Source organism: Equus asinus, chromosome 1 (assembly GCF_041296235.1).
Source record: "Equus asinus isolate D_3611 breed Donkey chromosome 1, EquAss-T2T_v2, whole genome shotgun sequence".
NCBI lineage: Eukaryota > Metazoa > Chordata > Mammalia > Perissodactyla > Equidae > Equus > Equus asinus.
In genome coordinates, this window is record NC_091790.1 from 186,202,458 (window position 1) to 186,217,549 (window position 15,092).

The window sequence follows — 15,092 nt, forward strand, 5'->3', positions numbered from 1 at the left end:
AGGCCCAGGTCTGTACCTTCCCTCCACTGCTTCCTAACGGTGTGACCTTTACATGTCGTTTAGCCTCTGTGCGTCTGAGTTATAATTTGCTAATCTGCATAATAGGGGGAAATAATAATTATTTAATTCACTGGATTGTTACGAACATGATGTGCGATAATGAGTATCACAAAAATGAAAGCATCTTCCGGCCTGGAAGACGCTCGTGATGGTTAGATTTTCTTCTTGTTCTCAGGGGTGAAGGTCTGGCTCCTGCATCAGAGCTCCTGCCTGGCACTGGCAGCCTCTGCCCCAGTCCGGCTCCCCTTTCTCATGGTCAGTCAGCCTACCTGACTCCCTCCACCTCCCTGCCCCGCCCAGGAGTCCACTGCCTTCCAGCTGTGCCGCCGTCATGGCAACAGATGTTCAGGACGAATCCCCTCCCCAGGACGATTGGATGGACTCACCATATTTACTCGCTGAGGTCCTGGAGACTGTGGAGTTGTTCACTGCATTATAGGCTGTCACCTGCTTAGACACTAACGCCACCACGGAACCATCTGGCACCTATGGGGAAAAGGTTTGTAAGGGCCTGGGCACAGAAACTCTGCCACCCCAGGAAACAAGGACAAAGCAGGATTAAGTTGTTGCCCCATCAGGGAACGAGGGGACTTTGGAGGCTGTTGGCTTTCCTTTGACAAAACAAGACACATCTAACTACTGACTAGTATTATATGTTGAGGCTCACTCTTGGAGCCACTCCGGGAAGAGCTCCTTGCTAGCACCCTCTAGCCGATGCTTCCCCGGGATAGCACCCAGTCTTAAACGCCAGGGGCTCTTCTGAGAAAGGGCCTTTTCCTGAGAACTCTGCCCACACCCTGGAGGAATCACGCACATCACCATCCTGTCTCCAAGGAGGTCAAGGTTTCCTGGCTGGGGGACGTCAATTCTCCCTCGCTTGCTAAGGGAACATGAAGTGCTGGTGAAGAAGCGAATTTAGGGCTTGGTGTCTAGCGTCGAGGCCACCCTGTTGTCCAAGGACTGAGACTTCTGGAAAACCCAGTCAGCGAGCCCCTCCCCTCGTTCACATTCATCTCACCTGGTAATGGGCCAGGGTGTTCAGTCTCTTCCAGTCATTCTCTATCTTGGTGGTGATGTCTTCATCCTGCAGGATCATCCTCGCCCCGCTTCCTTGTCGCCACTCTGTGGGGAGAGCAGTGGCACCTCAGAGAGGCCCTTGGGGACCTGAGGACTCTTGTGCAGGTACCAACATGGTACCATCTCAAGGGTCATCTGCAGACAGACAAGCGCTAGCAGCTGCTCCCCGGGGAGGGGTGCCGAGGGGCTCTCAGTGAAGAGGGGCCCAGAGTTTCAGTTCTGGTTCTCATCCCAAGAAGCTATGTGACAGAAGTGGGGGTAACATCACCTATCCTCCCCTGCCCACCTGTTTGCTGTGAGTGGCAACATCTGCAAGAAGTAGATGCTCGGTAAATATGGCTGAATGGATGAGGCAGGCGAAAGCACTTAAGAAAGCATTGAGCACATGCAAGCTGGCACCATCATGCCCCACACTCGTTGACTTGTTTGTAAGGTCTGGGAGCTAATGAGACCAAGGCTGCAGGTTCAGTCACTGTGCACCCAGTTCCTATTCCAGGGGTGTGTCCTGTACCCAAAAGTCAGCTGGTGGGTCACCCCTGGCAGGGAGGCTCGGTAAAAGTGTGTGGAGAGATGAGCAAAACCTATTCCTATGCCCAGGAATTGCCCATCAAAGTTGGCTGGTGTCCACCAACAAAGTTGATGTGGATAACAGCATCTTGATGATCTACCCAACACCTAATTACCTGATCCTGTGGGTGTACACTCACATCCCCCCGTTTTCTTCCTAGGCTCGGACACCTACAACACACAGGCTCGCTGATGGATCCCACATGAGGAAAGGGGAGACTGTTTCTCATCAGCCAAATCTCCATCACCACACATGGTACAAGTCACATGGAGATGGGGAAGTGCCCATTCCAGTCCTGAAACGTATGCACATGAGCCCCTGGTGTATGCCAGACACACACCAGCTCGCATGCATGTGCATGTTTACTGCCCCATGCAGACACCCTCACACGCACACACCAGAAAGGAAAAAGATCCTTTTAAACTCATAATGTGACATGTGTTCCAGCCAGGAATCTGGTTTCCAGGCAGCCACGACCCCACTCAATGCCTCACAGACGAACCGTGCAGGCACCCCGGGATCTGAAGCACGTGTTGGGTACTGGAATGAGTTACCTGGCAGTCCATGCCTGACCTACCGTGGATTTTTCCTATGGCCCACAGAGATGCAGTTCAGATTCCCTTCCTCCCGTCCCCTCCTGTCAAGGCTGAACTGTGGGTCGATGACTGGCGACATCTGTGGCACAGAGAGCACTGATTCCTCCCTGCCTTGTGCTCTTGGCATGGCCAGTGCTATATATGAAAAACAGGCCCAGGGAGGGAGCTGCCTGCCCTTCAGAGGAGCAGAGATGCTCCCAAAATCCAAGGGCCTGCCTCCAGGTCCTGGGCTTGCCTGCTCCTGGCTTAGAGCTTCACATAGCATCGGCCATCCCAGGAATGAAAACACGAGGATGCTACATGTGCTCACTGGAGTGGGGGGGCCTCCATAGGCTCTGGGACCACCCATCACTTAGGGATGTGGATGGCAGGGCTGGGATTGGCCATGGCGACAGGGCCTCAAGGCATGCAGGGTGGTGGACAAAAGGGACAATGCCCCACAGAGGCACCTAGTTGGACTGTTTTGTTTATTGTTGTGTTGTTTTGTTTGTTGTGTTGTTTTGTTATGTTTTTAATTTTACGTAAGTATGTATGGATGCATGTATTTTTGAGTGGCTGGGTGCAAAGAAGCAGAATATCGCCCAGCTGGTCAGGCAGCTGATATGCAGGGCAGTCTGACTCTGGTAAAGACCAGCCTGGGCCGGGGAATACAGCAGTGACATGCTTTCTCTCAGTCACACGGCAGGTCCTAAAAGACAAAGCCTCTTGGGTCTCCCCTGCTTGCCTGGGGAATGGTGCCAGGGTCACTGAGTCAGAGGCTGTGTGGGGCGGGGTGTAGTACAGAGGCAGCGGGGGCACAGAAGGCAGTCAGTGTTCTGCATTTCCCACATGGGGGCCGGAGGAGAGTGCTGGATACCAAGTCCACTGGCGGGGCCCAAGGGAGAAGGCAATCTCCTCCAGTGAAGTAGCCATGGGCTTGTCAGGACCGGATGGGGAAGGTACCAGGCACGGACCTGCTTTCTGGTTTAGCAGCCACTCTGGTACCCCTTGCTGATGGAGTTGTAGCACAGTTCGGTGGGATGTGAACAAGTCACACAGCCTGGTGGATTGAGCAATGGCAGCTGGTGACTGATTCGAGAGCCTGATGTAGGACTTCCTTGTTGCACAGCTCCCTTGAAGTTGTGCCGTGCACAGACTGTGCAACCATACTCATCAGCCCTGGCTCTGAGTTAGGTCCAGTAACTATGAAAGCGAATGAAAATCAGTCTGTCTCTATGTTCCCAACTGAAAAAAGCAGGGCAGAGTATGGCCATGCTTCCCCCAGGGCAGTCAAGGTATGATGGCTTGTCCTTGCGAGCATAAAAACAATGCTTCTAGACACCACCAGCAGGGCTAGCCCAGCAGCTGGGACTTACTAAGTACTTGATGAGTATTTTTTAAAGGAATAATGAGTAAGTGAACGAATGAATGAATGAAGGGGGAGAGTGAGTGAGTGAGTGACGGGGGCATATTTTCCCAGCAGCACAGAGGGTCTCCTACCTGGATGTTGGTGCTCCCCAGTAGGCGGAAAGCGAGATGCTGTTAGAGGTGATCTATGAGCTACCCTGTCAGCAACCAAGGTTGATCTGAACTCCTCAGAAACACAACCAGGCACGTCCACTGCCAGAAGTGAAAGCTCTCTTAAATGATTACCACTCACTCTTCCAATTTTATGACCAGGAAATTAAAGAAACAGGTTGGAAGACAGACCTGGAGGTCATCACCTCCCGGCCTCTGCTCTTAAGACAATCGCAGGTGCTAACTGGTCTCCTCCTCTGGGCGGGGCACTGGACTGGAACCCTGAGCGGTGGCCACGCTGCGATGCTGCTGGGCAGCTGTTTCTGCTCAGCTTCATACTTTGAGCCCTAGGAATCTCAGAGGAACTGCTGCTGTCAGTTTCCCTGGGGCCACAGCACACTCCTTTCCACAAAATCAAGTTGTGCTGATGAGCGGACATGGGCTGAGACTGGCGGGCAGTGACGACATGCAGGGGGCAGCAGGATGGTCAAGGGCAGGCAGGAAACACACTCTTCCCTAATGCCGATACTTGGTCCCAGGTTCAGGGATGGCAAAAATGGGCATCCTGATGTCCCAGCCCCCAAATCCCTCCAGCCCAGCCCCTGCCTCTGATGGGTACCAGCGGGCAGCTGGGAGGTGGCAACTGTTGTCTTTTGGGCAATTATCTCAAAAAGCTAGGAGTGTTCTCCCAAATACCAATATGAGCATAGTGTGCTGGAATCAAGGAGAACACTTAACCTTGCTTTTAGATCCCTCAGGCTTGTTACTTTTGTTACCTCTTATACAGAAAGAGGTGCTTTATTTCTGAAATATCAGACAGGTAAAAAAGTGAAATTCTCTGTCCCACCCCCAAATCAGTCCTGAGGAATGAAAGCCCAGAGGGGTGGGAGCCTGGTGTTGGCAGCTCCGTGCTGGGGCCCACAGGGAAGAAGCAGGCCAGGGCAGCCCACGCGGCCAACCCAGGATGGAAGACAGCGTGCCAGAGCTGCACGGGAAGGCAGGGCAGTCCCCACCACCGAATAATTCCAGGGGACTAATGAGAAAACCCATTCCTAAAACTCACTCTTCTCTGCCCAGGGTCCTCACTTTCCCTGTTGGTCTGAACCTGCTTCACTTATATGTTTACCCACCTTCCTTCCCGTCCTGGAACCCCTCACCCAGCCCCGCCACGGCCTCCACCTTCCCCAGACTCATCACGGAATGTCTCAAGAAAATCAAGGCAGCGGAGCGGGCTCGGCTCTCTGGAGTGTGCCTGTGCTGCTTCATGATCTTCCCTCCAGAGGCGTGAGCAATGGAGCTCCACAGACTCAAGCCAGCACCAGGAAAGGCCGAGGTCAGAGGCCAAGGCACCTGGCTCCTTCCCTCCCCAGGAGTAATCCACCCCCAGCTGCGTGGCTGGCTTCGCAGAATCTCATCCTGACACAGCAGTGAAGAACCCAAGATGAGCTGGGCCAGTGGAGGGCGCTCAGGCCTGCCACCATCAGACCTGAGGGACAGCAGCCTGTCGCCTTGCAGTGTGCGCAGCTGGTTAGGTCAGCCCATGAGGCCCCATATCTAATTTTGTGCTCTGTGTATTTTTGCATATTCACATATGCTTAGTTTTAATAACAATAACGAAAATCAACAGGACCCAGGTCTCCTAATCCTGAGGACAGCATTTTCTTCACCAGACAGACGCCTTCTGTATTGCCCGGAAGAACAGCACTAAAAATATCTCTCTTTTGTGTCTTTTGCTATGTATGAGGTGACTCCATTAGAACAGCCAAGGGGCAATGTGATGGCTTGGCCAATGGCCAGCGTCCTCCAGGTGAAATGCCCAGCCTTCCAGACTGCGTTGCCTGCCCTTGGGGAAGAGTGAGAGATTGGAAACACCTCAAGGCACCAAATGATGCAGGCCACCCCTGAAAGGAGACACTATACCCAGCAGGTCACTGGCCTGGCTCCTGGAGGGCCCTGCCCACCAACAGGTGCCACCCTGACAGCACCTTCCCAGGATGCACAAACCTTCACCAGCTCTGGCCTTCATGGTGTGCGCGTGCAGGCGGGTGCGTGTGGTGGGGAGACACACACTCACAGACGTATGCACACACACATCAGGCACACACACATTCATGCATGCACCTCATTTTATTCCAGGGCCAGGACTCTTAAGTCTTTGCAACAACCGTCTCCTGTGTCCCTCCACCCGGCCCCGGCCGCCACCATCCAGCCTTTCTACCAGCATCTGTCCTCAGATCCATCACAGGAAGCTTTAGGAAGGGCTGACCTAGCCTGGTGAGGGAGGAGGCAGACACCCACCAGGTTGATTAGAACTGGCTGAGTCAACCCTCATGATCCACGAGAGACCAACTGCACAGCCAGATGGCTGCACTTCCAGCCCAGGCCACCTCTCCACCGCGGGGACAGAGAGCAGGTCCTGACCAGGAACACACGCCGGCCCTGCACAGGGCCTGCTGCACCTCCAAAAAGAGGGTCCCGAGCAGAAGCCTGGAGGAGGAGACCCAACTGTACCACTGCACACCTGTCAGCAGGTGAGCTGGGAAGGATGCCCGCAGAGAGCCCTGAGACCCTCCACAGCCTGCACTCCGAGGTGCGGGGAGCACAGACCAAAGAAAGCTGGGGTGGGGGGGTGCCATAACAGGGTCCAAGTGTGACTGCAAAAAGGGTCGGAAAATCGACCCGGGAGCAGGCGGGGGCACCATCCAAATATGTTTTGTTAAAAAAAAGGAATAATTTTGTTGTGAGAGCAAGTTCTAAAATATAAAACAACTGAACTATGGCAAGTGATGCTTCAAAGAAAAAATTCCTAAACAGAACTGTCCTGTCTGTGTTTAGGGCTCTGAGTCTCTGCAAACTGTCAAGCGCTCTGCCCCGGCTCGTTGCGGCTTTTCGGGGCAGTCTGGAGAGCTGGAGGAAAAACAAGCCTGTGCTCTGTTGCTCGACTCAAGAGAGATGAGCCAGAGCTCCATGGACATCCTGAATAGGGAGCACAGAGGCTCTGGTGTCACCAAGAGGACTCAAAAAGGCAGCCATCAAGAGGACTCAAAAAGGCAGGTGGTGGGAGGCGAGTGGGAGGGAAGGTGACCCTGGAATTCATATGCATGGCACCAAGAAAAAACTGCCAGCTCTGACCTCTCCCAGCTCCTGCCCGGCAGCCCCGTGCCCTGCTCCAGGCTCCAAGCACAAAGGACAGACACACACACTATCCAATTTGTCACACTTCCACCTTCCAGGGAGAGAGGGAGGTGAAAGAAAAAAAGAAAAAAATCCCATTATCTTTATCTGTCCTTCCCATCAGGTACGGCAGAAAATGCAAACTGGGAGACAGCTGCTGTGAACTCTTTATATTTCAACTCAGAAGATAGTGTATCTTTTTACTGCATACAGGAATTACTTATTTGAAAAAATATATCCTTTCAGTGCGACTTGAACGGCAACACAGAGCAGGTGGCAGAGTTCCGGGGGATATCGATGGAGTTTATTGCATTAAACTGGAGGAATCTCTGCAGGTTGTGGCCTGCGGAGGACACTGCCTGGGAAGGGAATGGGTATTCGCTCCACCTCCCTGCTGTGTGACCAGGGCCCAGGCACTGTGCCTCTCTGAGCTGCAGATTCTCCTGTGCAGTGGGACAGAATGGCACCAATTATTTCCTCTGGGGAGTGTATGAAGGAGACAAAAAGAGTCCCTTGGCTCAGAAAGACAGGTGTCCTGTCTTTTGCCACTGTGAGAAGAAATGAGGAACTCCTAGGCACATTGGTACCCTGATGCCTGGCACAGAGCTTGCCCCAGGGTAGGCTCTTACCATATGTTTGTTGAAGAGGGGGTCCCTGTACTTGACACCTGTGGGTGGAGAGGGACATAAACCTGGTGAGGGCAGCCTCGTGTATAGCAGAGTGGGGTGTCCTTATACCGTGCTTTGAGAGCTCCTGAGGCCCACCTGCCCCACCATGGTCCCCATTCCCTGGCCTGTGACATCATTCCTTCACTAGATTCCAACACACTGAAATGAAGGGGGGCCCTGTGCCCTTCACTTTGGCTCCTGTGACGTTTAATTTTATGTGTCAGCTTAGCTGGGCCACAGTGCCCAGATATGTGGGCAAACATTATCCCCGATGTTTCTCTGAGGGTGTTTTTGGATAAGATTAACATTTAAATTGGTAAACTCACTCAAAGTAAAGCAAATTGCCCTCCATAATGGAGGCGGACCTCATCCAATTAGGGGAAGGCCCGGACCAAACAAAAGGCTGACCTCCCCAAGCAAGAGGGCATTCTGCAGCAGATGGCCTTCAGCCCTGACCTGAGACACCGGCCCTTCCTGGTCCTGCAGCCTGTGGGCCTACCTTGCAGACTGTGGACTTGCCAGCCTCCATGCTAGAGACTGAACGTTTGTGTCCTCCCAAATTCATCTGTTGAAATCCTAACCCCCAAGGGGATGGTATTAGGAGGTGAGGCCTTTGGGAGGTGATGAGGTCATGAGGGTGGAGCCCCATGAATGGGATTAGTGCCCTCATAAAAGAGACCCCAGAGAGCTCCCTCCTCTCTTCTGCCATGTGAAGACACGGCGAGAAGGTGCTGTCCATGAAATAGGAAGAGGATCCTCCCCAGACACCAAATCTGCTGACACCTTGATCTTGGACTTCTCAGCCTCCAGAACCATGAGAAATAAATTTCTATTGTTTCTAAGTCACTCGGTCCATGGTACTCTGTTATAGCAGTCCGAACAGACCAAGACACTTCAGAATCACACAAGCCAATTCCTTAAAACAAGTCTCTCTCTGCACCTATGCACATGATGTATACACATATCCTCTTGGTTCTCTTTCTCTGGAGAACCCTGACCAATACAGTTCCCCATCTTGGTGCCTCAATGCCTGGCGGAGTCTGGTGAAGGGCTGGAGCCGTGGGATTGGGAGAGCTTCAGTCCAAGGAGCAAGGAACAGAAGCGTCGAGGGGCTAGGCCAGGCCAGGGGCCACAGGGATGGGGACAGGCGGGGGAGGGGAGTGTCCTGGATTTACTTGGGATGATTTACAGAGGCACCTTAAAATGTCCTTTCCTCCCTCTGAGCTGGGCTGGGAGAGGGGTCCTGGCCCTGCCGGGGGCTGGCATCGGGAGGGGAAAGTGGTCTTTGCCCGGTGCTCTCAGCTATGGGCGGAGGAGGCATGGGGGAGTGAAGGGTCGGTGCTTGGCTGTCTTGCTCCTGTCCGACACATGAGCCTGAGGGAGTCCTCTCTGTGTCTGCGTCCCCTGGGTGCTGTGGGTCCCTTTGCCATCGACTAATTTTTTATAACAATCACACATTTGTAAATTGCTCCTAGGCTTTCAAAGTACTTTCACCCACACCATGGGAAAAACTCGCGCCTCTCTCTCCCCTCGGGGCTGGGAGGCAGAATCCAATTGTGTGGAAGAGGCATTTGGGTCTCGGAACATTCTCCTTGTTCTGCAGTCTGGCTTTGGTGGAAAGAAGACCAGAGCTGTGGGAGCAGCTCCAAACCCTGGATTCAACAGAAAAAAAGGAAATTCCTCAGAAGAACACCCATCACAGAGGCCCTGTCCCTAGTAGGATGGGGCTCTGAGGCTGGACCTGCCCCAGGACCCTTCCTTTGGCTTCTCCCCTTTCTCCATCCCTGCTGTGGAGGCCTTGTCCCTCCAGGGTGGTCCCTGGATCCTCCCAGAAGCACTTGTGATGGGAGAGGCAGTCCCTTTGTTCTCTTGGGACCTGGAGCGTGAGCAGTCGTGGTGAGCACTGTGTCACTGGAGGCCCAGCCCCTCCGAGGAAGCAGGTGGCCTCTCCCTGGCCCAGCCAGCCTCAGGCTTGAGAGAATGCAACCCTCAGGCAGGTCCTAGTTGCCATGCAGCCCCTGGGCTTCCTTCACTTATGGTGGATGGCAGGAAGCACTGCGGCCGTTGGATGCTGCTGCCTCCTCTCCAGATGGTTCACCACCATGGCTGTGGGAGGCTTCGCATCTTTCCATTAACCATCTGCTTTGCTGGCCCTGCAAGCCCAGGCCCTTTAAGGGAGCAATTTTCTAAAGCTAACAAGCAGCTGCGTCCCCTCCCAAGCTCAGGGTGTGTGGATTCCAGGCGGGGAGGGCAGCTCCTGAGCAGCATCCACCAGCCATGACATGAGCTCTCTCCCTCATGGGAAGTCACGCCATTCCTAAGCATCAGAAGCACACAATCCTATATGCACCCCCGCACACAAGCTCTTCCTGTGTTCTCGCACAACCTTTCCAAACTCACCTTCCAGCATGAAGATACGGGGCCTTACAAAAGCTCCTCCTCTTGGCCCTACTGTGTCAGGGTTACCTCCCACCCATTTTGCAGATAAGGACCCTGAGAAGCCAAGGGTGGACCCTGCCATGGCTCCCACACATAGATAAAAGAAATGGTGAGTGTCACCTGGTTACTCTAGTAGACTCAGCTTTCCCTGGGAAACCCATTAGGCAGCAGCCTCCTTAATTGTTTGGAGCAGGGGGAACACAGGGGTCTTCCTTCCCAGTAATCATTTTCTTTCCCACTGGTTCTAGTTCTGTTCTCCCACAGGCCCCTTCACTTCATCATCAGTGGGATCTTCATGGTGGCAGAATCACCCACATGCAGACACAAATGCCTACTCTGATTCTAGGGACCAACGCCCCAGGACGCACACGTGGGCACACTGCCCCAAATTCCCCCCACTGACTCCCACATATGCTTCCTCCTTGTCCCAGAAACAACACTGCAGAGACAAAGTGAAGGGGAGCACATGCTCGCCCAATTTCTCCCCCTGGGCGTCGGAGCTCCCGGCACAGGGCCAAACACAACCCACCAAGAGCCAGCCAAGAGGAGATGGGGTCAAGTACAATAGTAAGAACTGAGGTGAGTTGGAAGAACTCCCCGGTCCTGAGTCTTCAGGCATCAGAATTCCGGGGGGAGGTGGGGCAAGGCATTGGGAGGGGATGAAAATTCCCTGTGGATTTCAGCAAATAGCATAGATGCCCATATGTCTTGGATGGCTTAGCTGACGCCAGCTTAGAGGCCAGATGGATGGATTAGCGGCCTCTGGAGGTCCTCCCACCCCTATGTTGCCACGAATCTCCAGACACAAGCACGTACACACATAAACGCCTTTCTCTCCATGCCCAGGATCAACAAACAGGCACAGACCATTTCCTGACCAGTATTATTCTCATAATCAATAATAGCAGCAGCCAATACTTACTGAGTATGTACCACGGGTCAGGTAGTGCATTAAGAGGGTTTACATGCCTCATCTCATTTCATTTTTACAACGAGGCAGGCACTTTTATTTATCTCCATTTTATAGGCAAGGAAACTAAGATGCAGAAAGATTAAGTAACTTCACCAAGGTCACACAGCTAGGACTTGGTGACCCCAGGACTCAAATCCAGGCGTGTTTGATGCTGACCCATGATGTGGAGCAGCCTCTCTTCAGCCCTGGCCTCTTCAGAGCTGGGGCTCCCCACTAGGATTTCCCCAGGACAATATCCTATGGAACACTCAGCAAACCATAACTGGGTCTGAGTACAGCTGGCCCTAAGTGGCATACCCTTTTTAGATAGGCTGTGCGATCTATTCACGGAACATTTGAATAAAATGTCATCCTGCTCCCCAGGAGGCTGTCATATCTCATTTTTCTCTGTTCTTTCTCTCCATCCTCCATCACTGACCCAGATCCTCATGACTTAGGTAGTCAGCAAAAATTATAGGCACAGAACAGAGAGGAAGGGAAGAGCCTAGGGGCACAAGGAAGGTGGTGTCAAGCTCTTGGACCACAGACTCTGACCAATCCCCTCCATTCCCACCCCTCAGCTGCTCAAAAGACCCAGTGGCAGTCAGATGGCCAGCAGACTGTCGTCCCCTCTCTGCTCGTTGCTCACTAAGAGCCATGAAGGCACAGCCCCTGGGCTCCTGGAGGCCATGCACACCCGCTACCTGCACCTCGGCTCCGCTGATGGCTAACAGGTGTCACAGGACAGCCCCCCAAGGTGGGCTGCCTACTCACCCAGGTCCATGTCTGCAGCCTTGGGCCGGTGGGAGCAGGGCACATTCTTGAAGATGGCATCCAGAATCTTCTCCTTGACCTGAGTGATGGTGTCACAGTTGAGGATCTTCACTGGGACCTCGGGGCTGTTGGCACTGTCTGGGTTGACACAGCTCAGGACCTGGGGGAGAGGGAAGAGGAGGTGCATGGGCGGGGAGCAGCAGGAAGAGCTCTGAGACTCCCAGGAGAATCCTGGGATCCTGTCTTGACCGGAACTGCTTCTGCAGGTTGGACTGGAGAGGGGTGAGGAGACCCCATCACAACTGTGTTGCCACTGAGCCCTCACCCTCCCCGTCCAGACAAGTAGCAAGCAGCACCCTGGCTTCAGTGTCATTGCAAGAGTGGGAGCTGCACGCTTAACTCCCTGTTGCAGCAAACTTCATTAAAATCCTGAGTTTTTCCCAAGGAACACTGTCCTAGTGAGAGGAGGCGGTGGGGGGGGAATCTGCATGAGAAGGGAAACTAATGCATGCACCCAAATGTGTGTGCTCTCTCTCACACCGGCACACACACATGCCCAAGGCATCATCTCGGAAGCGCATCCAGACCCACACCGCCTCTGAAAGCCCTGCCCCCATCTGTGTATGTCAGTCTGTCTGTCTTGTCACTCCCTCTCATACACATGCTCACACGAGTGGGCGCCTGGCTCCTGCCTGAAAAGATTGCTCAATAAGAAGCTTGATGTGTTTTTTAAAAATAGAAAGACGCCCTCGAAAAGTGGCAGGTCAGGCCACCTGAGCTCCCTTCCTGCCTCTGAACCTGCAGCCTGTGTTAGGGGAAGAGGCAACCCCTTCTCAGGGCCTCAGTTTCTCTTTTCACAGCTAGCTGGAAAAGTTAAGACTCTGCTTAGAGCACCAAACTCTATTTTTCCTTTTAAAAAGTTCTGGGCCATTTCCAAAGGCCTCTCCCCTCTTGCTGTTCTTAGAGCAGGCTGTCTCCACATGGATGAGACTGTATGGGATCCTAGGCAGACCACAGTGGAATGGGGTGGGTGCTGAGAGGCACGGGGCTGCCAAGGGGGGCCCTCTGACCCTGCTACCTGAGCCTCTGTGCATCTCCTTCTCTGAATTTTCACGCCCCCTCCCCCGAAACCATTTCCCAATTTCGTGTCTGGTTTGCAGACTCAGACGACAGCCCCCCCACCCCGTCCCCACTCCACGTGGTGGCAGTAAGAACCCTGGCCCCGGGACACCTGCCCTTCATTAGCAACCAGACTGCCATGAGCTCGAACGGGAACATGCTTATTCCATTAAGAAGGAGAAAAAAACCTTCTAAATCTATAAAATCAAACTCTCACCCTCAAAATGTCCTAAATTGAAAACAGTGGTGGAAGGAACTCTGGACCACGTGTGCCTTCTGAGTGCCCCCGGCCAGCCAATGCTTCCTTCTAGAAGCTTTCCTGGACCCTCCCTGACCTCTCAGTGGCCAAGCACAGCCTGACACCCTGTGCTGCCCTGGCCACCCCTGCTGTCCCGTGCTCCGGGCCGGTGGTGGGGCGGCTCAGCCTCCCCCAGCAGCAATGTAGCTTTTGCTGGACTTCTTCCTCCAGGAGCCCAGGAGGCAGAGGCTCCACCTGAGGACGCTCTCCTGACATCTCCACTCACCCCAGGGATTCGTGGTGGCCCGTGAGTGAGAACAACTCCGTGGGATGCTTCAGGGCATCGAGGGAAGAAGCAGGGGCCCCCACTGAGGGACCATAGCTCCACTCAGAGGTTCCCTTCCCCACTCCCACTCCCAGGCCCCTTGGCTAGTTTCTGAGCAAACTGCCCAGTGTTTTTTTCTGCTAAGTCAGTGCTTCTCAAACTTTAACGTGAATACAATCACTGAGGGGTTTTGTTAAAATGCTGATTCTGACTCATGAGGTCTAGGATGGGGCTGAGATTCTGCATTGTGCAGGCTCCCAGGTGAGCATCTAGTGCTCTTGCAGGCTCCCAGGTGACCATCTAGCACTCTAGCAGGCTCCCAGGTGAGCATCTAGCACTCTAGCAGGCTCCCAGGTGATGCTGACGGGCACTCTCAGCAGCAGGGCCCTAGGCCATGCTAGTCTACATTTTAGTCTCAATCCAACTAATCCCTCAACACTGAAGAGGGGCACCTGACCATAAAGTGATGCATCCGGAGCCTCTCAGTGCGTCTCATTCTTTATAGTTATCTCTTCTACCCAAGACAAGCTTACCACTGGTCAACCCAAAGCGCCTCGGGCTCCTCCAGCCACTGCCAAATTCCACGACTTCCTGTCTCTTTATTTGATCCTTCATCTTGGAGGCTCTGGTCACCCTGTCTGTTGCTCACACACTTTCCTCCTTGCCCCTCCCCACCAGCCACTTATGAGAGTTTCATTTCACAGGCCTGAAGGGGGCTCTCCCTGCAGCCCCTTCTTCTCGGGGCACAACAATTGCAATTTCTTTCCCCTTTCCTCTTCCCCAAGTGTTTCCACCTTCAAGGATGTGCTTCCATGACCCACTCCAATTTCCTCACATTCTCTTTAAGCCAAGTCATCCGAAACCAGGCTTCATGTGCTAACAATAGTTTGGCCTCTGGAATAAGGATGCTGCAGTTTGGGGATGGAGTATTATTACAACTCACTGCGTTGGATTCGCTGTTGGGGAGGCGGAGATCAGATGGGAAAGAAAGGGAGCGGAGAGGGAGGGACCAGGCCCGCGACATTTCAGCCGTAATTCTAGCTCATTAGGAAATCTACTCAGGTCTCTATTTTTGGAAGGGTTTTTTCCTCCCTTTCCCATTTTAATTGGAGCCTCTAACTCTCTCCTCGGAGCAGACCATGACTGCAAGGAAGCAGGGGCCCCAGTCACACGCTGTTCCTTCAAAGCCTTGTCAACTGAGCCAACCCTGACAAATCTGTTAGGATGCCTATTGGGATTCCCGGGCCTCTGAGGTGGAGTGGGATAGGGGCCTCACAGCCACATCATTCCCAGCCGGCACGAGCATATTTGAGCTGGGACTCGTGGGCAGAGGTGTGCTTCAGATCCATGAGGAATTCATTCTAGTGTCCTCGCCTCTGTGCCCCCCACCTGATATCTACATGATCCTGTTCACTCTCCATGCTGGGAGAAGCGATGAGAAGGGGCTTATTCGGTGGGGTCAGTCAGCCAGCTGTTGGCAAGGGCACAGGCACCCCCAATTCAGCACACTGGCCTGGAACCACACTAGTCTTTTGCTGAAGTGCTGCTCAGATGTGTCTGAACTACTAGTCTCCAAATCCAGACGCCCCGTGTGCTGGTACACAG

At 53.5% G+C, this 15,092-nt stretch overlaps 1 protein-coding gene across 2 annotated transcripts in view; it reads right to left on the reverse strand.

Moving 5' to 3' along the window:
* The window catches only part of PLXNA4 (plexin A4), a 428,442-nt gene that overhangs the window by 18,118 nt on the left and 395,232 nt on the right, over positions 1 to 15,092 (reverse strand). Inside the window, exons 25-27 of one of the 2 annotated variants that reach the window (XM_014840844.3) lie at positions 11,806 to 11,965; positions 1,079 to 1,182; positions 447 to 546 (exon numbers count right to left, since the gene is read on the reverse strand). In XM_014840844.3, the coding sequence (XP_014696330.3) occupies positions 447 to 546; positions 1,079 to 1,182; positions 11,806 to 11,965 (364 nt within the window). Of the gene's footprint in view, positions 1 to 446; positions 547 to 1,078; positions 1,183 to 7,129; positions 9,293 to 11,805; positions 11,966 to 15,092 lie in introns of those variants that run through there. The other variant, XM_070513683.1, reaches the window with a different exon arrangement.